Genomic DNA, 22,854 nt, shown 5'->3' with positions numbered 1-22,854 from the left:
TCTCATTGCACAAATAAAGATATACAGGCTTATCAACAGGAAGTTAATGGACTTGCCCAAAGTCACACAGGTAGTAGGTACAGAGCAGGACTTGAACTCAGAGCACATGACTCCAAGATCAGTGGTCTCTTGAGTTCTCAGACATGGTGACTGTGGGCCACTGCCCCCCTCCCAATTTCTTCAGGAAAAGGTACATTTTATTTAAAGGCCAAATGGAAAGCGGAATCCTGAGAAGACCAGCTTTTTACTGGGGAAAGTGTTTTTCAGTTCTCTCCAGCCAGCCTTAGACAGGGGTCAGGTTTCTAGAAGCTGGCAGGGTGGACTGGGAGGGGCCGGGCTGCGAAGTCCCCCTTGGCCACTAGAGGGCAGGGTCTGAACAGAGCACACAGCCGTCTCCCCGGGGAATTCCCCACCCAGCAGAAGAGACTCATCGCTGCCTAGCAGCCCCAGGACACGCTCTAGCCCAAAGCTGAAGAATAATCCCTTCCTGGCATGTAGTAGACAGGGTAGGTGCCCTTAGCCCACCTCTCCCCCCGCAGCCCGCCCAGCCTCCTCTGCAGGTAGATGGCGGTGCCCTAGAGGATTCCAGCTGAGGAAAAGGGGTGCCAGGTACCACTGACAAAGACCTGAGTTTCCTACAATGAAAATAAACAGGTCAGCACTCCAGGTCCCGGTGCTTCGAGGACTAGGGGAGGGTGGGACGGGAAGTCTCTCCTCCTCCCTCTTCAGTTGGGCCCTTCAGGGTTTCTGTCCCCTTTCTGTAGTTTTTAACGATCCTCGTGGAACTAACTGTTACAGGGGAGTAGGAACATGGCAGTGAATGGCCTTGTCTAATGACAGTCCTTCATCCCAGGGCTTGCCAGAGCCAGGAGCTCTGTAAGATAAGCCACGAGGCCCTCGGGAAGAGCTATCAGGGGAGCCGCAGATGAAGTCGGCCTTCCCTGGCAAGCCTGGCTCTCCTCCGTCCTGGGAAGCCTTTCACTTTGCCATACACGGGTGAGAGCCTCCTGTGGGAATTCTTTAAACCTCAACAGCACTCTGAGGCCCCTTAGAGAAAGAAGTCAAGGCAGGGACAGGTTAGGAATTTATGAAGAGCTTTTCACATCCTATTTTCCATCCTCAGGACAAATCATCAGGTAGATAAACATTAACTTCCTCGCTTTATAGTTGGGAAAATGGAAGCTCAGAGAAATTAAGTGACATGCCCACAGTCACACAGCTGGTGAGTGAGGGAGCCAGGGTTCTGTACAAATCTCCTGCACACACAGGCACAGTGCCCCGGGAAGGGCAGGTGGAGACGGGGCGCTGCCTGCAGAGGAGCATCCCCAAAGGCTCCCTTGGCTTGCGAAACCTACCACAGTTAAGAATCTCGTGGGAAGTGAGATGAAAGAGAAAAGGGAAAATAAGAATACTTGAAGGCACTTATACATTTCCTTAATTAATTCTCACAACAACCCTAATTAGTACGTATCATTATGCCCATTTTTACATGAGAGGAAAAACAGGCTCAGAAACACCCGTCCAAGGGTTGCAAAGAAATAAATACGCTGTCAGAATTTGAACCCAGCGAAAACTTGGTGTTTTCCTTTACTCCATGCTTCCCCCTAGTGGTGAGTGGAAGGAGAGTGCATAGAAGCCACCTGGGTGCCAACAGAAGAGAAGTCAGCGTTCTGAACTCATTTATTCATTCAGTAAATCTTTGCTGAGGTCCACTTTGTACAGTCTCTGTACTTGGTTCTAGAAATACAATAAAAGACAAGACAAACAACCTTCTATTGAAGGACAAACAGAAACACGGGAGGCCTAGACAGGAAAAGGGATTAGACAGGAAAAGGGAGTGTGGGTCAGGGGTCAGGTGATGGAAAAATGTGTGCCAAGGTAAAGAGGCCAGAGAAGTGCGATTTCCTTTTTTTTAAAACATACTATAGGTCTGGCTAGGGAGATATGTGAGGGGTGAAGCTGGAGAGGTAGGCAGGGGCCAGGTCTCAGGGGTGATGGAAAGCAAGTGAGGGTATGGCCCATTAGGAAGCCACTGTGGTAACCTAGGAGGGTGGCCTTGGGCCCCGGAGAGAAGTGACAGAGGGGATGTGTCATTCAAATGTCCAAGTGTCTGAGCACTGGCATGCACTAGGCACTATTCCAGGTGTTGGGGACACATCAGTGAACAAGAGGAAATCTGCCGTCATGGAGCTTCCATTTTAGTCAGGGAAATAAGCATACAGATACACAAATATGTAATATCCAGCACTGATAAATATCGCAGGGTGGGGGAAAGACAGGACAAAGTGTATTCATTTGCTAGGGTCTGCCGTAGCAAAGTATCACAGACTAGGTGGCTTAAACAACAGAAATTTATTTCCTCACAGTGCTAGAGGCTAGAAGTCCAAGATCATGGCGTCAGCAGCATTGGTTTCTTCTGAGCCTCTCTCCTTGGCTTGTAGATAGTCATCTTCCCTCTGTGACTGTGTCCTCATTTCCTCTTCTTATAAGGATTCCAGTCATATTGGATTACAGCCCACCCATATGACCTCATTTACCTCTTAAAAGGCCCTATCTCCAAATACATTACACCTGAGGTACATTCAGTCCGCAACATCATTGATAGGTTCTTGGAAACTGTAGCTTTAAGTAAAACAACATATTAGAGAAGCAACTGTTTTGCTCATCAGTGTTACAAGGCAACGATGTTGAACAAAACACAATGTTATTCAAGGACCTGCTACATGTCCTTTCACTGAAAGTCGACATTTCCAAGAGCCTATTGATAGCATCAAGTGAGGATTTACTGTACTAGGGGTTAAGATGTCAACATATGGATTTAGGGGGGACACAATTCAGCCCATGACAGAAGGTGGCAGAGTGTACCTAAGGCAGGAGGTAGAAGGAGGGCAAGGAGGGCCTCTCTGAGATGACAATGAGCTGAGATCTGAATGAAGAGAGGGAGCTAGCCACGCAAATGTCTAGGAGAGCATTCCAGGCACAGGAAAAACTTGTGCTCACCCCGAGATGAGGACATGGCTCAGGGCTACTTGGCATACTCCATCTTCAAAGACAGTAAGAATGCGATGGGATGATGGGAAAAAGGGAGATGTTAGTCAAAAGGTACAAAGTTTCAGTTAAACAGGAGAAGTAAGTCTTTGTGATCTAGTGCACAGCATGGTGACCATAGTTCATAACAGTATACTGTTGTCTTCGTCCATTTTGTGTTGCTATAACAGAATACCACAGATAGGGTAATTTGTAATGAACAGAAATTTAGTCTCTCACAGTTCTGGAAGCTGAGAAGTCCAAGATCAAGGCACCAGCAGGTTAGGGCCTGGTCTCTCTGCTTCAAAGATGGTGCCTGTTGCTGCATCCTCCAGAGAGGAGGAACACTTTGTCATTATATGGCAGAGAAGCAAAAGAGAAGGAACCCATTCCTGCAAGCCCTTTTTATAATGGCATTAATACATTAAACATCCCCATTAGGCTCCACCTCCCAGTAACATTGTACTGGGCACTAAGTGTCAACATAAAATTTAAAGAAGACAAAAGCGCTCAAACCACAGCGACTGTACACCTGAAAACGACTAAAGAGTATATCTTAAACATTTTCACCACAAGAAAGTGATGAGTAGATGAAGTGATGGATATGTTAATTAGCTTGATTTAATCATTCCCTCATGCATACATATATCAAAACATTACATTGTACTCCATAAATATACACAATTATTATCTGTCAACTAAAAAGAAAGTAAAAAGTTTTTATTACAAAAAGAAGAAGAATGGTAAGATGGCTAGTATGGCTGGGGTGCAGTGAGATGTCATAGGACCGTGAGGGCATTATGACTGGCCCTTAGTTTGAGATGAGAAACCAATGGGGAATTTAGAGCAGAAGAGTGGCACGATCTGACTTTGTTTTAAAAGCAACACTGTGTTGAGAATAGATAGGCAGAGAAGGGAAGGGCAGAAACAGGAAGACTAGTTATGAGGCCTTTACAATAATACAGGTAAAAGATGACACTGGGACTAAGACAGTAGCAATGGAAGTCTTGGGACATGGTCAATTCTGGATATAGTTTGAAGAGAGATACAACAGGAGTTACTGATGTAGTAGAGGTAGGATATGAGAAAAAGAGGGGAGTCAAGGGCAGTTCTAAAGTTCTTGGCCAAAGTAACAGGGTGAATGGTGGTGCCATTTACCTAGATGGGAAAACCTGTGGAAGGAGTAAGTTTGAAAAGGCACAGAAACTGAGAGTTTATTGTGGACAATGGGAAGTTTGATACCTATTGTATATCTTAAACATCCAAATAGAGACATTGATTAGACTGTTGGAAACAAGACTGGAATTCACAGGGAAAGGTCTAGGTTGAAGGTATAAATTTTGGAGACATTGTGTAAATATTTAAAACTGGAAATTCTTTTTTTTTTTGAGATGTTACTTTGCTCTTGTTGCCCAGGCTGGAGTGCAATGGCGCGATCTTGGCTCACCATAACCTCCGCCTCCTAGGTTGAAGTGATTCTCCTGCCTGAGTCTCCCAAGTAGCTGGGATTACAGGCACATTGTACTCCATAAATATAATAATTTTATAAAAATATAATTTTTGTATTTTTAGTAGAGACAGGTTTAGTGGAGACAGGGTTTTGCCATGTTGGCCAGGCTGGTCTTGAACTCCTGGCCTCAGGTGATCTGCCTGCCTTGGCCTCCCAAAGTGCTGGGATTACAGGTGTGAGCCACCGCGCCCGGCCTCAAACTGGAAATTCTTGAGATCACCTAGTGGGTGAGTGTAGGGGAAAAGGTGGAAAAAAGGTCCAAGGAGTAAGCCCTGGGACACCCCAACACTTACAGATTAGAAAAAGGTAGATTCAGCAGGAACAAAGTTGAGAAACTGGAGGAAAACCAAGAAAGCATTTGTCGAAGCCAGTGAAGGAAATAGTCTAGGAATACTGATGAGAAGCTTAGTAAGAAGAATGAAAACTGGCTATTGGATTCACCACACAAAGGCTATTGATGATTTTGACAAGAGCAGTTTCCATGGAGTGGTGGGGGTGAATACTTAATTGTAGCTGGTTCATGAGAGAACTGGAAGGGAAGAATCAGAGGTAGCAACTCTTTTGAGGAGTTCTGCTATAAAGGAGAGAAGGAAAAGAGAACAGCTGTTCAAAGATGCAGGGAAAAAAGTTTAAGACAGGAGATTTTACAGTATATTTGTATTGCTAATAGAATAATTGGTCAGGAAAAAAATGGACAATCCAGAAAAAAGACACTAGGAGTCAATGTAAAGCTAGAGGGTTGGGCTTGGATAGGAATAGGGTTGGTTCATTCTTAGTAAGAGGGAGGAAGGAAGGCTATAAAAGCACCAATGCAACTGGGTTAGCAGATTTGGTGGTTGGGTGTTGGGGGATATGGAAGTTTTCTTCTGATCTCTTTTAGATTCTTAGTAAAATAAGAAATACAGCAACCAGCAGACTGAGGATGGGAAGGGGATACTGAAGATTGGGGATAAAGATATGTGAATAGATTAAAGAAATAAACAGGTAGTATTGATAAAACAACTGATTAGACATAGGAAAATGTGAGACAAAGAAAACAAAGACAGATTTCTGATTTGGCAACTGGGTGGGTAGTGGAGGTGTCTTTCATTCAGATAGGGAAGTGTGTGGGAGAAGCAGGTCTGGGAGGAGGGGGATTTGATTCTAACATGGAAAGTTTTGTGCCAGTGAAATCCAAGTGGATAAAAGTGTCTGAAGCTCAGAAGAGAAACGTGAGCTTGAGATATCTCAGCTCCCTGATCTGGAAGTTGTCAATATTAAGATAGTAGGAAGTGGAGAGGCTTTTGTGGTTGCTGTTTTCTCTGAGAGGTAAAGGGACTGGTGGTTTGAAATCAGAGAAGGGTTGAAATAGATTCTGGAGAAGAACGGGAACATTGACAAGGAGATAAGGGGATCATTAGGTACTCTTAGGGGGCACAGTAAAAGGTGGAGCTCTTATGTTGAGTAGTTCCAGCCTTACCATTGCAGAGCCCTGGGGCCCACATTTGTTTCTGGAACTAAAACCACCAGGGGCCCAGTGTCCTTCCTGCTTCTCCCTGCTGAGCCTACACATCAGGGTTCCATCTTACCACCCAGCAACGTTCCCTGACCTTGAAGCTTATCCTTCACCTAAACGCAACACGCTTCCCTCCTCGCTTCCCTGGTTAACTCCTACCCACTTTTCTCTACTCAGATCAGGCCAGGACCTTCTCAGAAGCCTTCCTTGACTGTTCCCCACATCCCCTGCCATGTGAGCAGGAAGTTTCTTCTCTATACCCAAATAGCCCCTTAAATACCTATTACAGCATAAAACATACAGCACTGTATCACTGATTTACTTGGCTGCCTCTCTCACTGGACTGCAACAACTTGAGGGCAGAATGTTTTCACCTTTATAATGATCACTACTTAGTAGGTAGCTCAATACATGTGAAATTAATATAGGAGAAAAGAACTAAAGTCCAAAACCAACACAATTCTACAGGGTCATGATGTCCCCAGCCCGTGTCACACACAGATGCTTCTAACCTTAGAAACCAACTCACAAAATAGAGAAATATCCTTTTGGTCTCAATATTATACCCCTTTTCCTTTCAGGAAGAAATCTTAGTAAACCCACAGAAAGGAAATATCCTTACCTTATATGAAAGTACATTACCCCTTGCTCTCTCCTCTTCCCAAACACACAAAGCAGGAGGCATTGTATAAAGGCACTTTATTTTAAAATCAACACATTCTGCTTGTATAAATCAGTTACTCTCCATTTCCAACTTCCATCACCTGAGTTTGAGAGCAGAGTGCGTGGTATTTTTCTGGGCTTAAGGTATAAACTGACATGGCATTCAAGAACATGTCCAGCGGGCAGAGCCCATCAGGGCAACCTCTCGGCACCTGCTCCTGCAGAAGAAACATAACTCAGCAGGTCCGCCGAGGAGCCTGTCCTTCTGCTACTTCCAGCTAAGCCCAGAGATCTGAGAGGCTCTGATCCATGTGGTATACATGTGCATACATATTACAGACAGGAAGGCCCCACTACCCGGTGAGCTTCCAGAATAAAAGTACTATGCTCTGCTTGTAAAAGTCACTCAAAAAGTGTTGAATTGACTGGGAAGAAACAGTCGAGTTACATCCCTGAGCTGGGAGAACCAACAGGCTCATCCCTGGGGTGTGCTCTGGCCTCTGCCCTGGATCCCAGCCCTGATGAAGCAGCTGACACCACAGGTGCTAAGAGCAGCACACATCACCTCCCAAAGATACCATCAAAAATCTCCAAAACAGGTCTCACAGTCAGGAGGCTACATCCTGACAGGGACACTCAGGAGAAGAGGAGGGGAACCCTGTTCCTAGAAGGAGTCTGTAACAGAACTGGGATAAGGCCCAAGCCCCATCCTGCCACCATCTGTCAAGTTCTGCCTGACCCCTGGGCCATGGCCAGGAGTTGCCCTATAGGATTCAGAGAGCTGACTGTGCCAAGGGAGACTCCACTGGGCCTGAGGAGGGAGACTTGGTGCTAACTCAGGTGGGTGGGTTTTGCAGGAGGGTGCCTCACCATCACCCAACCCCACCTCAGGGGTATTACCTTCCCATGGTAATAGAGCTGCACAAACCACTCCTTAGATTCTAGGTGCTGGTAGAGTTCCATGGTCAGGTCAACAGCAAACGGGGGCCATTTGTGGTCAAAAATCCCCAGGGTCATTAAGAGCGGTATGAGGGTCACATCATGAGCCGCATAGAGATACAGCTTTCTGCAAGAGGAAACGGATCTCCACAATTCTCTACCTCAGGACTCTGAAGGTCAGGATGTGGCCTGCCTCCTTTACATAAGACACACTTGCCTCAGAAACTAGGTGACATCTAGAAATCAGTGGAGCCTGGTATAAAAGTCCTTTGCAGTAGATCATAGGAAGAACCCTTGTTCCCACTCCCCATGTCTTCATGAGGAGGGTCCCCACCGGAGAAACTCTCCTGGCTTCCTCCTTGCCACCTACTCACTCCTCCCTTGTGAGTTTCAAAGAAGAAACTGAGCATGTGTGGCTTAGGCCCTACCTCTCTTCTCTCTTTGGGTCCTGCCAGCCTACATGAATGCCCTTCCTACTCTCAGCCATGGGATGAGTTTAGTAGGGCTCCTTGTTGGGGAAGCTTGAAGTTTTGGGGTATTGTTTATTTCAAAATAATATTCATAAGCCCATTTGGCCCTCAGCACATTCTCCAAATGGCTTTAATCTGTAATAAGAATGCCATTTTAATCTACATCTGCCTGACACCCGTATCCATCTCTTAGGAAAGACCAAGGATTTTATTTATGGACCCCCATCCTAGAAGACTAGCATTGGATCCTGTGGTGTTCTAAAGATCCAAGGCAGAAGGTGGCAAGGTGGCAAAAGCCAGAAAAAATGTACTGTCATTGCAGGTACTGTGAAGGACAGGAAATGGCATTCACAAGATTTGCTATTACAAATCTTGGCCCAAAGTTCCTGTTTCAACTCACTGTCCCCTATTCCTCTTACGCCATCATGAGTTTCTAGCTGTAATACCACAACAGTGCTTCTCCAAAATTCAGGTGAATATCAATCACCTGGGGATCTTGTTAAACTGCAGATACTGATTCAGTAGATTAGGCTGGAGCCTGAGAATCTGATGAGTTCTTGGGCAACGGTGAAGCTGTTTTTCTGCAGAATGCACTTAGCAAGTGCCTAGGACACATAATATTCCACAGCCGTAGTCCCAACCTTGGATTCAAGGCTCCAAAAGTGGCAATGGAGGCTAATGAGCCACTTCCAACATTTTTTTTTTTTTTTTTTTTGAGACAGAGACTCACTCTGTCACCAGGCTGGAGTGCAGTGGTGTGATCTTGGCTAACTGCAACCTCTGCCTCCCGGGTTCAAGCAACTCTCCTGACTCAACCTCCCGAGTAGCTGAGACTAAAGGTGCGTGCCACCATGCCCAGATAATTCTTGTATTTTTAGTAGAGCAGGGTTTCACCATGTTGGCCAGGATGTTTTCGATCTCCTGACCTCGTGATCCACTCGCCTTGGCCTCCCAAAGTGCTGGGATTACAGGCGTGAGCCACTGCACCCAGCCACTTCCAACATTTTTAAATGCCTTATGGATATCATACCTTCTTTACACTCAATGAAAGTGGTTCAAACTACACAATCCATTAAGCAATTATCTTTGTTTTGGATTATTATCATATCAAATCAGTGTGACATCATAATTGGCTACTGTTTGACATATCTCCAATTAATAAAAAAAAAAGAGAAAGAGAGAAAGCAAAAATAAAATTTTCAAAACATGGTAGGAGGGGTGCAGCAGGAAGAAAAGTTAAAAGATTGTGAACCTCTGAGACTTGGGGCCTGTTAAACATCTACCTTCGGTCACTGACAGCCTGGTTCTTGCCTCACTAAGATTTGGGTTCCCTCCCTACAGCCAGAAGTTCCCACGGCCCTTAGCTGCACAAAGCAGGGTTGCTGTGCCAGGTACCTGATCTTGTCGGGGGCAGTGGCAGAGTCCATGGCTTTCAGCAGGTTGCTCTCCAGGATGTGGAGGAGTGGGCCTACTGCCATCTGAAGACTTTCCCTGTGAAAAGTGAACAACATTTAAGCACCTAGAGGGCACTCAGCATTCAGGAGACACAGACTGATTCTGTCCCGAGGACCTCATGAGTCCAATCAGACACAGCTGAGAAAAAGGCAAGTAATACATAAGGGCTAGCAACGGGCCAGAAGGAGAGAAACGGCACTGAGTCCGGTATTGGGGTCCTCTGCAAATAAAGACTCTCAACAACACAGGCACCAGCACACAGACCTGTTGTGAACACAACTGAGATGGGAGGGGCTGAGGGAGCAGGAGAGTGGTAACCTGGATAAGCCGTGACCAACTAGGCCTTGGGGAATCAAAGAACAAAGCTGACAAAGCTGGGAAGAAGAAGGGGTAATAATTTCCAGGAATTCTAGAAGGCCCTTAGAAAAATAATCAGAAGGAACAAGAACATCCTAAATTTTGTTTCCTATGTGCCAGCCTTCCTTCTTTTGGAGTTTGGGCCACAAGGACATTTCTTATTTATGTCTTATTTATTTTACAGAAGAAGTTCAGTGGTCGTGCTCCCAGGCTTGGCTCTGTGCCTCCACCACTTTCATTCTCAGGCCTGTCACATCACAACCACAGGTGACTACTGCAGCTTAAAGCACGTTCACTCACAGTAGTGAACAAAGTCCACTTACTATAGAAGAAAGAAATGTTTCTCATCTACTCATCCTAGCAGCTGATCAGCTTCCATGGAGCCTTCAGGGACTGATCTTCTCCTTGTTTTTGTGCTTCTTACTTTTTATCAAAGAGAAAAAAATACCCCTCCTAGAATTCCCAGAACCCAGTCACTGACAAATGAAAACAAGGTTGCCATGATTGGCTTAGACAAATCCTTATTCGTGGTGATTGGGTAAATGACGATCTTTATAAGTCAAGGAATGTTGCAGCAATGGATGAAGAGCAGGCAACCAACATTGTATGCAACATATACTTTTCAGAAGAATGTATACAGGCAAAGCCAAGTTGGATAGCCTTGTGAGTTGTAACCATTTGTCCTTAAAGAAATGTTAGTTTTACAAAACCAGGGCTAATTGGAATGGAATAGACAAGGTCCTGTTTAAAATGATTTACACCAGAATAAAACAAACTACACCGTAGGCCAAATCTGACCAGTTTTGGTAAATAAATTTTACTGGCACAGAGCCATGTCTATTTATTTGCATATTGTTTTCGGTTGCTTCATGTTACAAGGGCAGAGATGAGTAGTTGTAACAGAAATTGCATGATCCTGACAGCTTAAAATATTTACTAAATATGTGTGTGTGTGTTGATAAAGGAGAGAGAAGTAAGTAACAATTTAGGTACAGTGGTGCCCCTTCACAAACAGAAAAGGGAAGCTGGCAAGTCCCAGGGAGTGGCAGCAAGCTGTGTGGCTTAGCAGGAACCTTCTAGATGCCCTAGGCTTGCACAAAAGTGGACACACTGACTCTGAATGGAAGGAATGCAGTCAGGGGCTCTTATCCTTGGGCACCCAACCGTGCAAATTCTTGAACTGTTAGATGCCTTTCCCCCCTACTCATCTTTCCCCGGACTACTTCCTACCTCCCCTCCTCTATCAAGTCACCTATTTTTAGTGCAAGCTGAATGCTCACAACCAATCAGAAAAAAAGGTGTCTTCCGAAATTTGGTAAGAGAAAAACTTTCCATCCTGGTAGTCAGGAAACAGACCTAGAAACAGAACCCTAACTGCTAGTAATATAGCGAAAACACAGAATAGGCAGTCAGTGGATCTGGGTCTAAGTTCTGGCTCCATCACTTGCTAGCTGGGCCTAGACCAGGTAGGCAATATCTCCCAGCCTCAGTTTCTTTATCTATAAAGCCAGGGAGAAAGGCATCTCTCTCACCTCACAGTGAGAATGTGAAAATGATTTGCAAATTGTAACATAATGACTAAAGACAGAAGTGAATATTCTTTCTTCAGCTCCCCCCACCCAAATCCTTTAAACCTTAAAGCAAAAGGAAAAGGCAAGTGATAAAGTCATGAGGGTGGTGGCTCCTGGTTCTGCATAACAGGGAACAGAAGCACTAGGTCACCAGTCCCAGCTGCAGAAGTGCGAGGACCTAGTGCCTACTGGCAGGTGGGCAGAGTGGGGTTCAGCCTCCTTACACAAGAAGACATCAGCTGCCAGGTGTGAGTGGGCCTGATGAACTCCTCTTCCCCATACACTTGGATGTCTGACCAAGCGTGACTTCATGCCAGCAGTGAGAGGCCCCTCACCTGTCTTCCTTGGGCAGTATGTACAAGGATGTGTCCACAGCTCTCTGTTCAATCATCTGTGCAAATCTCTTCAGCATGGGGCAGCTTGGGAGGTTGTGTGCCTGAAAGGGCCACATGTAGTTTTAGAAAAAAATGCTTCTCACCCACTGATTCTGGCAGCTGATCAGCTTCCATGGAACCTGCAGGAGCCCATCTTCTCCTGGGGAAGACAAGATGGGCTCAAGAACAGCTACATCTGTTAACAGGTCAAGAAGCTATGTCTCTAAAGCTCTTCCAAAGCTATTACTAGATATCTGAAGGCCAGGAAAAAAAAAAAAAGAAAGGGTTTCTTCCCTTTCTGATGACTCCCCATCCACTCCAAAATGAAAAGCATTTTTGTTTTTTTTTTTTTTTTTTGAGACGGAGTCTCGCTCTGTCGCCCAGGCTGGAACGCAGTGGCATGATCTCGGCTCACTGCAAGCTCCGCTTCCCAGGTTCACGCCATTCTCCTGTCTCAGCCTCCTGAGTAGCTGGGACTACAGGTGCCTGCCACCACGCCCGGCTAATTTTTTTGTATTTTTAGTAGAGACGGGGTTTCACCGTGTTAGCCAGGATGGTCTCGATCTCCTGACCTCGTGATCCGCCCTTCTCAGCCTCCCAAAGTGCTGGGATTACAGGCATGAGCCACCGCGCCCGGCCTGTTTTTCTGTTTTTTTGTTTTTTTTTTTTTTGAGATGGAGTCTTGCCCTGTTACCCAGGTTGGAATGCAGTGGTGTGATCTCAGCTCACTGCAACCCCTGCCTCCCAGGTTCAAGCAAGTATTCTGCCTCAGCCTCCTGAGTGTCTGGGACTACAGATATGCGCCACCACGCCCGGCTAAATTTTGTATTTTTAGTAGAGACAGGATTTCTCCATATTGGCCAGGCTGGTCTCCAACTCCTGACCTTGTGATCCTCCCACCTTAGCCTCCCGAAGTGCTGGGATTATAGGCATGAGCCGCCGTGCCTGGCCTGTATTTTTTAACTTAAAAAAAAAAAAGATGAATAAAATACAAAGCAAGGAATTCATAAATTCCTACTAGACCTTCATTTTCCCAAAATGATGTCTAAAAAATATGCCATACAAATACATGATATGAACTCTTGCCTTCTAACCTTAAACCTGTTTTACACATAAAAGCAAGGTGCATTTCTGCCTTTAGGGTACACTGTCATTTTATTTTCACAAGAGAAGGAGGGAGGATCCTATATACCTTTGGATGTCCAACTTTTAAATCTAGAGAAACCTTTCCCATTGTTAGTCTTCTTTATGTATTTATTACAGAAAAAAAGATCCTATGGCTAAATAAGCTTAAGGAAAACAGATTTAAAGATTAACCAGCTTTCTTTACGAAGGGCATCTCAGATTTTTTAAATATGCTGATGTACATATAGTACTCTCAAGAAGTGATACAATAAATAGGCATTCCAAAATTTTTAGACCCTACTCATCCCTCCCTACCCATTGCCCCTGCCTGCCCAAACACACACTGCACATTGGGTGTTCTGGGGAACATGCCTCAAGAAGCTCTGGTCTAGAGTTCAGTGTCTGTGTTCCTACCTGGGTAAGGAGTCTTCCTCGATTGCTCCCTATCCCTCAGTCCCCACATCCATTCTATCTGTAGGTCCTATCACAGTTGCCTCCAAACCAGGAGGCCTCCACCCACTTCTCTCCACCCAGTTCTAACTCAGGAGCCAGCCCACCAAGGCTATTATCCCAGGCTCCCCAACCCCAGGACTCACCTGCTCGGCAGCCATGTTGTCCAGAAGGATGAAGAAATCCACTTTATCACTACTGTCAATGCCCATCCTGTCCTTCACCTTTTTCAAATCCTCTGAGATTCCTGGCTGTAAAGAGGCAGTCTGCCTCCGGCCTCTGACAAAAAGAAAAGTAATGCCTTATATTCTATAGTGATTAACAGTTTACAATGTGTGCTTCATACTTGGGTTATCATTTGGGATATCATTTAATCCCCACAACCCAATGGGGTTAGCTGGTATTATCTCAATTTTATAGAGGAATAAACTAAGGCTCTATAAGGTCAAATGACTTATAACATAAGTTAGCAAGTACCAGGGTTAGGATAATAGGATGAATTTTCCAAATCTCACTCTAGCATTTGCATTATATCAAAAACGATGCAAGCATGGCCCAGGTCTGTCTGAAAACAGCATTTTCTTTTCTTTACGGAATAAATACCATATAGTCTTAGTGCAGCCTAGAGATACCTGAAAAGTGTCATCAGCCCAAACCGATCTATCCTACATAGAAACATATTGGTAAGAGAAGAAAAGTCTGTGTCTTGTTGGGCTTGTACACCTGGATTTGCAGGTTAAAGACAGTTTCAATCATCTTTTATTTAACCTGTTGGTTTTCTCATTTGCCCCACCTGAGAGCCCGGGGTTGTCAGAAGGATCATACTTTGTAAATGGCAAAGGCCCACTCGTGGCTGTATGTATCATCTCGCTAGCCCAGTGTGCGGCTCTTCCCAGAATTCCTGACCTTCACCATGGGTCTGTCACTGTGAACAAGACTTCTTCGCTTCCTAGACAGCTGATGTCACACTTAAGTGTAATTTAAACCTTCCCATCCATTATTCGCCACTAGGGTAAGCCTGGGCAGGCCCTCAGTACAGACAGAGTTCTGCCAGCAAAGGTGGTAAAAGGCTGTCCCCAACTGGTGAGCAAGAACCCAGGGGCAGTTACCTGGTTCTCTGCCTCAGGCTCCAGCAGCTTTGGTAGTTGGGATACAAGACTTCTGAATCTGCTTCATCAGTGTGGATGATGATGGGTCCTGGAAGAAAGGTATGAAGCACAGGCAGGCAGAGGCTTCAGCTTGTTCTTCCCAGCATCTCCACCTCCTTCTCTTTGTCTACAGAGATGGAGCAGAGATCTGCTCTGTGGGGCAGATCATCAAGCTTACTCCTTAAGGACAGAAAATGCTTTCAACATGCCCTGGCCCTGCCAAAGGGGGCTCTCCTATAATCTGAGCAATGAAAAAAGTAAGTGGCAGCAGCCTTGTTCTGTCTAGCACTAGCCCTCCTATTGGGCCACAAATAGACGAGAGCAGGTAATAGACCTGAAGCAGACTGGCAACTCCGTGACGCCTTCCAAAAAATCCCTGCTATAAAGCACTACCAGCATTTGGGCATTCTAATAAAGAATAGTGTTATCAGAACTAAGTTGCTTCCTGAAGCCTGATCCTATAGGCCACTATGGTGACTTATCACATAACAAACCGAGAAAAGTGGACACAAGGCTACAGATCCTATCAGAGACCCCATAGCCTTGCCCAAAATAAAAAGCCACGCTTTTAGATGAATTGCTGGTCTAACCAAAGATCTAACCAAAGAAACTACAATGTTTCTCATATATCTCATGGCAGCTCACTGCTGTTCAGAGCTCCTCAGTATCATTGTCCCCTCCCGTCAATGCCCAAAGAAAGTGTCCTAACACCTTCCCATGCTTTGCTCTGTGCCAGAGATGGCAAGTGCCATCTCTGTGTGGTAGGTTGTTTTTCCACACTGCTCAAGCCTGATGGCAAAAGAAGGAGCTCCCCAGCAGCAATTTGGGATTCACTGAGGTCCATCTACAGAGTGATCAGCTGAATCAAAGTCCCAAAGGGGTATTTATTCCCAAATTATTGATAGTCAGAACCAAGGGCTTTAAAAATAGCCTATAACTTTACTAGAATATCAGAATTCACACACACATCGTTGGTCTGGACAGAAGAAGAAACCACACTGAAAGTCATGAGTTTAGTCTTCAGTCCAGAACTAACCAGCAGTCACCCTGGGAAGTCACTACCATTCTCTGGGGTTCATCGGTAAATCGAACGGGTGGGACTATATCAGCCACAGAACCTCCTCCAACCTATGACTATTATGTAAAGTATAATAATAAAAGAAGAGGTACTGATGGCTGCAAGGTGGAGATCGAAAGCATAGTCCACTTGCATGTCCCATCCCCTCCTTTTCTGTGCTTCCTGAGACCCTCTGAAGAATCCTGGGGTTCTGCAAGATGTGTTGTGAAAAGGACAAACCAAATGATCCGATGCCGCCTCCAGATACACATGTCCTCAAATAAACAGTTGAGCATAAAAGGAAAAAGTAGGATTCTGAACCAAGACTGCCAGAGTTTGAATCCTAATTCCACCATTTACCAGTTTTGTGTCCCTGGGCAGGCATTGAGCCTCTCTGTGTCTTGGTTCTCTTATCTGTAAAAGGGGATAATGACACCTACCTCATAGGGTTACTACAAGAATTAAACAAGTTAGGGAGAGGAGCCAAGATGGCTGAATAGGAACAGCTCCAGTCTACAGCTCCCAGAGTGAGCGACGCAGAAGACGGGTGATTTCTGCATTTCCATCTGAGATACAGGGTTCATCTCACTAGGGAGTGCCAGACAGTGGGCGCAGGTCAGTGGGTGCACGCACTGTGCGTGAGCTGAAGAAGGGCGAGACATTGCCTCACTCGGGAAGTGCAAGGGGTCAGGGAGTTCCCTTTCCTAGTCAAAGAAAGGGGTGACAGACGGCACCTGGAAAATCGGGTCACTCCCACCTGAATACTGCGCTTTTCCGACGGGGCTTAAAAAACAGCGCACCAGGAGATTGTATCCCGCACCTGGCTCAGAGGGTCCTACGCCCACGGAGTCTCGCTGATTGCTACCACAGCAGTCTGAGATCAAACTGCAAGGCGGCAGTGAGGCTGGGGGAGGGGCGCCCGCCATTGCCCAGGCTTGCTTAGGTAAACAAAGCAGCTGGGAAGCTGGAACTGGGTGGAGCCCACCACAGCTCAAGGAGGCCTGCCTGCCTCTGTAGGCTCCACCTCTGGGGGCAGGGCACAGACAAATAAAAAGACAGCAGTAACCTCTGCAGACTTAAATGTCCCTGTCTGACAGCTTTGAAGAGAGCAGTGGTTCTCCCAGCACGCAGCTGGAGATCTGAGAATGGGCAGACTGCCTCCTCAAGTGGGTCCCTGACCCCTGACCCCCAAGCAGCCTAACTGGGAGGCACCTCCCAGCAGGGGCAGACTGACTCCTCACACAGCTGGCCAGGTACTCCAACAGACCTGCAGCTGAGGGTCCTGTCTGTTAGAAGGAAAACTAACAAACAGAAAGGACAGCCACACCAAAAACCCATCTGTACATCACCATCATCAAAGACCAAAAGTAGATAAAACCACAAAGATGGGGAAAAAACAGAGCAGAAAAACTGGAAACTCTAAAAAGCAGAGCACCTCTCCTCCTCCAAAGGAACGCAGTTCCTCACCAGCAACGGATCAAAGCTGGACGGAGAATGACTTTGACGAGCTGAGAGAAGAAGGCTTCAGATGATCAAATTACTCCGAGCTATGGGAGGATATTCAAACCAAAGGCAAAGAAGTTGAAAACTTTGAAAAAAATTTAGAAGAATGTATAACTAGAATAACCAATACAGAGAAGTGCTTAAAGGAGCTGATGGAGCTGAAAACCAAGGCTCGAGAACTATGTGAAGAATGCAGAAGCCTCAGGAGCCGATGCGATCAAATGGAAGAAAGGGTATCAGCAATGGAAGACGAAATGAATGAAATGAAGTGAGAAGGGAAGTTTAGAGAAAAAAGAATAAAAAGAAACGAGCAAAGCCTCCAAGAAATATGGGACTATGTGAAAAGACCAAATCTACGTCTGATTGGTGTACCTGAAAGTGATGGGGAGAATGGAACCAAGTTGGAAAACACTCTGCAGGATATTATCCAGGAGAACTTCCCCAATCTAGCAAGGCAGGCCAACATTCAGATTCAGGAAATACAGAGAATGCCACAAAGATACTCCTTGAGAAGAGCAACTCCAAGACACATAATTGTGAGATTCACCAAAGTTGAAATGAAGGAAAAATGTTAAGGGCAGCCAGAGAGAAAGGTCGGGTTACCCTCAAAGGGAAGCCCATCAGACTAACAGCGGATCTCTCGGCAGAAACTCTACAAGCCAGAAGAGAGTGGGGGCCAATATTCAACATTCTTAAAGAAAAGAATTTTCAACCCAGAATTTCATATCCAGCCAAACTAAGCTTCATAAGTGAAGGAGAAATAAAATACTTTACAGACAAGCAAATGCTGAGAGATTTTGTCACCACCAGGCCTGCCCTAAAAGAGCTCCTGAAGGAAGCGCTAAACATGGAAAGGCACAACCAGTACCAGCCGCTGCAAAATCATGCCAAAATGTAAAGACCATCGAGACTAGGAAGAGACTGCATCAACTAACGAGCAAAATAACCAGCTAACATCATAATGACAGGATCAAATTCACACATAACAATATTAACTTTAAATGTAAATGGACTAAATGCTCCAATTAAAAGACACAGACTGGAAAATTGGATAAAGAGTCAAGACCCATCAGTGTGCTGTATTCAGGAAACCCATCTCACGTGCAGAGACACACATAGGCTCAAAATAAAAGGATGGAGGAAGATCTACCAAGCAAATGGAAAACAAAAAAAGGCAGGGGTTGCAATCCTAGTCTCTGATAAAACAGACTTTAAACCAACAAAGATCAAAAGAGACAAGGCCATTACATAATGGTAAAGGGATCAATTCAACAAGAAGAGCTAACTATCCTAAATATATATGCACCCAATACAGGAGCACCCAGATTCATAAAGCAAGTCCTGAGTGACCTACAAAGAGACTTAGACTCCCACACATTAATAACGGAAGACTTTAACACCCCACTGTCAACATTAGACAGATCAACGAGACAGAAAGTTAACAAGGATACCCAGGAATTGAACTCAACTCTGCACCAAGCAGACCTAATAGACATCTACAGAACTCTCCACCCCAAATCAACAGAATACACATTCTTTTCAGCACCACACCACACCTATTCCAAAATTGACCACATACTTGGAAGTAAAGCTTTCCTCAGTAAATGTAAAAGAACAGAAATTATAACAAACTATCTCTCAGATCACAGTGCAATCAAGCTAGAACTCAGGATTAAGAATCTCACTCAAAACTGCTCAACTACATGGAAACTGAACAACCTGCTCCTGAATGACTACTGGGTACATAACGAAATGAAGGCAGAAATAAAGATGTTCTTTGAAACCAACAAGAACCAAGACAACATACCAGAATCTCTGGCACACATTCAAAGCAGTGTGCACAGGGAAATTTATAGCACTAAATGCCCACAAGAGAAAGCAGGAAAGATCCAAAATTGACACCCTAATATCACAATTAAAAGAACTAGAAAAGCAAGAGCAAACACATTCAAAAGCTAGCAGAAGGCAAGAAATAACTAAAATCAGAGCAGAACTGAAGGAAATAGAGACACAAAAAACCTTCAAAAAATTAATGAATCCTGGAGCTGGTTTTTTGAAAGGATCAACAAAATTGATAGACCGCTAGCAAGATTAATAAAGAAAAAAAGAGAGAAGAATCAAATAGATGCAATAAAAAATGATAAAGGGGATATCACCACCGATCCTTCAGAAATACAAACTACCATCAGAGAATACTACAAACACCTCTATGCAAATAAACTAGAAAATCTAGAAGAAATGGATAAATTCCTCGACACATACACTCTTCCAAGACTAAACCAGGAAGAAGTTGAATCTCTGAATAGACCAATAACAGGAGCTGAAATTGTGGCAATAATCAATAGCTTACCAACCAAAAAAAGTCCAGGACTAGATGGATTCACAGCCGAATTCTACCAGAGGCACAAGGAGGAACTGATACCATTCCTTCTGAAACTATTCCAATCAATAGAAAAAGAGGGAATCCTCCCTAAATCATTTTATGAGGCCAGCATCATCCTGATACCAAAGCCTGGCAGAGACACAACAAAAAAAGAGAATTTTAGACCAATATCCTTGATGAACATTGATGCAAAAATCCTCAATAAAATACTGGCAAACAGAATCCAGCAGCACATCAAAGAGCTTATCCACCATGATCAAGTGGGCTTCATCCCAGGGATGCAAGGCTGGTTCAATATACGCAAATCAATAAATGTAATCCAGCATATAAACAGAACCAAAGACAAAAACCACATGATTATCTCAATAGATGCAGAAAAGGCTTTTGAGAAAATTCAACAACCCTTCATGCTAAAAACTCTCAATAAATTAGGTATTGATGGGACGTATCTCAAAATAATAAGAGCTATCTATGACAAACCCACAGCCAATATCATACTGAATGGGCAAAAACTGGAAGCATTCCCTTTGAAAACTGGCACAAGACAGGGATGCCCTCTCTCACCACTCCTATTCAACATAGTGTTGGAAGTTCTGGCCAGGGCAATTAAGCAGGAGAAGGAAATAAAGGGTATTCAATTAGGAAAGGAGGAAGTCAAATTGTCCGTGTTTGCAGATGACATGATTGTATATCTAGAAAACCCCATCGTCTCAGCCCAAAATCTCCTTAAGCTGATAAGCAACTTCAGCAATGTCTCAGGATACAAAATCAATGTACAAAAATCACAAGCATTCTTATACACCAATAACAGAGAAACAGAGAGCCAAATCATGAGTGAACTCCCATTCACAATTGCTTCAAAGAGAATAAAATACCTAGGAATCCAACTTACAAGGGACGTGAAGGACCTCTTCAAGGAGAACTACAAACCACTGCTCAAGGAAATAAAAGAGGATACAAACAAATGGAAGAACATTCCATGCTCATGGGTAGGAAGAATCAATATCGTGAAAATGGCCATACTGCCCAAGGTAATTTATAGATTCAATGCCATCCCCATCAAGCTACCAATGACTTTCTTCACAGAATTGGAAAAAACTACTTCAAAGTTCATATGGAACCAAAAAAGAGCCCGCATCGCCAAGTCAATCCTAAGCCAAAAGAACAAAGCTGGAGGCATCACACTACCTGACTTCAAACTATACTACAAGGCTACAGTAACCAAAACAGCATGGTATTGTTACCAAAACAGAGATATAGATCAATGGAACAGAACAGAGCCCTCAGAAATAACGCCACATATCTACAACTATCTGATCTTTGACAAACCTGAGAAAAACATGCAATGGGGAAAGGATTCCCTATTTAATAAATGGTGCTGGGAAAACTGGCTAGCCATATGTAGAAAGCTGAAACTGGATCCCTTCCTTACACCTTATACAAAAATCAATTCAAGATGGATTAAAGACTTAAACGTTAGACCTAAAACCATAAAAACCCTAGAAGAAAACCTAGGCATTACCATTCAGGACATAGGCATGGGTAAGGACTTCATGTCTAAAACACCAAAAGCAATGGCAACAAAAGCCAAAATTGACAAATGGGATCTAATTAAACTAAAGAGCTTCTGCACAGCAAAAGAAACTCTCATCAGAGTGAACAGGGAACCTAAGGAATGGGAGAAAATTTTTGCAATGTATCCATCTGACAAAGGGCTAATATCCAGAATCTACAATGAACTCAAACAAATTTACAAGAAAAAAACAAACAACCCCATCAAAAAGTGGGTGAAGGACATGAACAGACACTTCTCAAAAGAAGACATTTATGCAGCCAAAAAACACATGAAAAAATGCTCACCATCACTGGCCATCAGAGAAATGCAAATCAAAACCACAATGAGATACCATCTCACACCAGTTAGAATGGCAATCATTAAAAAGTCAGGAAACAACAGGTGCTGGAGAGGATGTGGAGAAATAGGAACACTTTTACACTGTTGGTGGGACTGTAAAGTAGTTCAACCATTGTGGAAGTCAGTGTGGCGATTCCTCAGGGATCTAGAACTAGAAATTCCATTCGACCCAGCCATCCCATTACTGGGTATATACCCAAAGGACTATAAATCATGCTGCTATAAAGACACATGCACATGTATGTTTATTGCAGCATTATTCACAATAGCAAAGACTTGGAACCAATCCAAATGTCCAACAATGATAGACTGGATTAAGAAAATGTGGCACATATACACCATGGAATACTATGCAGCCATAAAAAAGGATGAGTTCATGTCCTTTGTAGAGACATGGATGAAATTGGAAATCATCATTCTCAGTAAACTATCGCAAGAACAAAAAACCAAACACCGCATATTCTCACTCTAGGTGGGAATTGAACAATGAGAACACATGGACACAGGAAGGGGATCATCACACTCTGGGGACTGTTGTGGGGTGGGGGGAGGAAGGAGGGATAGCACTGGGAGATATACCTAATGCTAGATGACGAGTTAGTGGGTGCAGTGCACCAGCATGGCACATGTATACATATGTAACTAACCTGCACATTGTGCACATGTACCTTAAAACCTAAAGTATAATAATAATAAATAAAAAAAAAAAAGAACTAAACAAGTTAATATATGTGAAGTTCTTAGAACAAAGTTTGCTGCATATAATTGGTCCTCCATGTCCTTGGGTTCTACATCTATGGATTCAATCAACCATGGATTAACAACATTTGAGTAAAAAAGAACAATACAAAATAACACAATAAAAATAACATAAATTAGAAAATAGTACAGGATAATACACAGCATTTACATTGTATTGGGTATTATGTCATCTAAAGATGATTTGAAGTACATGGGAGGATAGGCACAGGTTATATGCAAAGCTATGCCATTTTATAAAAGGGACTTGAGCACCTGTAGATTTTGGTATCTGCCAGGGGAGAGGGTTGTCCTGGAATCAACCCCTTTTGGATACTGTGGAATGACTGTACTAAGTCCTTTATGTGTTAGAATAACTATGACTTAAACTTATAATATATAACACTAATAATATTATAAACCTTAATATTTCCATCTGGAGTCTGATATTGGTGTCTGGATTTTGGACCCACAGTTTATGATAAATAAGGCACACTTGAGTAGACAAATGTACATTGAGCAAATGACTTGGCCAGTGGGAAGACCAACAATCTCCAACTTTCCCCACAGCCTGATTCTCTGCAGCCTACACGTAACCTCTGGGATTTTTCTAGGATTTTACTCCTAAAGCAATATCCCAAAGTTGCACCATTTCCATCAACAGTGCCACCTTC

The 22,854-nt window shown here is 44.0% G+C and overlaps 2 protein-coding genes across 4 annotated transcripts in view; both read right to left on the bottom strand.

The window, feature by feature from the left end:
• Positions 1-22,854, bottom strand: part of LOC129015142 (neuroblastoma breakpoint family member 11-like) — a 2,260,169-nt gene that overhangs the window by 1,588,843 nt on the left and 648,472 nt on the right.
• Positions 1-22,854, bottom strand: part of ACP6 (acid phosphatase 6, lysophosphatidic) — a 38,825-nt gene that overhangs the window by 2,830 nt on the left and 13,141 nt on the right. The window contains exons 5-10 of one of the 3 annotated variants that reach the window (XM_054452973.2): positions 14,546-14,633; positions 13,583-13,715; positions 11,823-11,923; positions 9,500-9,595; positions 7,596-7,761; positions 6,715-6,913 (exon numbers count right to left, since the gene is read on the bottom strand). In XM_054452973.2, coding sequence (XP_054308948.1) covers positions 6,770-6,913; positions 7,596-7,761; positions 9,500-9,595; positions 11,823-11,923; positions 13,583-13,715; positions 14,546-14,633 — 728 coding nt within the window. In that variant the 3' untranslated portion in view covers positions 6,715-6,769. Of the gene's footprint in view, positions 1-6,714; positions 6,914-7,595; positions 7,762-9,499; positions 9,596-11,822; positions 11,924-13,582; positions 13,716-14,545; positions 14,634-22,854 lie in introns of those variants that run through there. The other 2 variants (XM_063664133.1, XM_054452978.2) reach the window with 2 other exon arrangements.

The sequence above is a fragment of the Pongo pygmaeus genome, chromosome 1 (genome assembly GCF_028885625.2).
Source record: "Pongo pygmaeus isolate AG05252 chromosome 1, NHGRI_mPonPyg2-v2.0_pri, whole genome shotgun sequence".
NCBI lineage: Eukaryota > Metazoa > Chordata > Mammalia > Primates > Hominidae > Pongo > Pongo pygmaeus.
The sequence above is the reverse complement of the archived record's forward strand: the minus strand, read 5'-3'. Positions and strand labels throughout refer to the sequence as shown.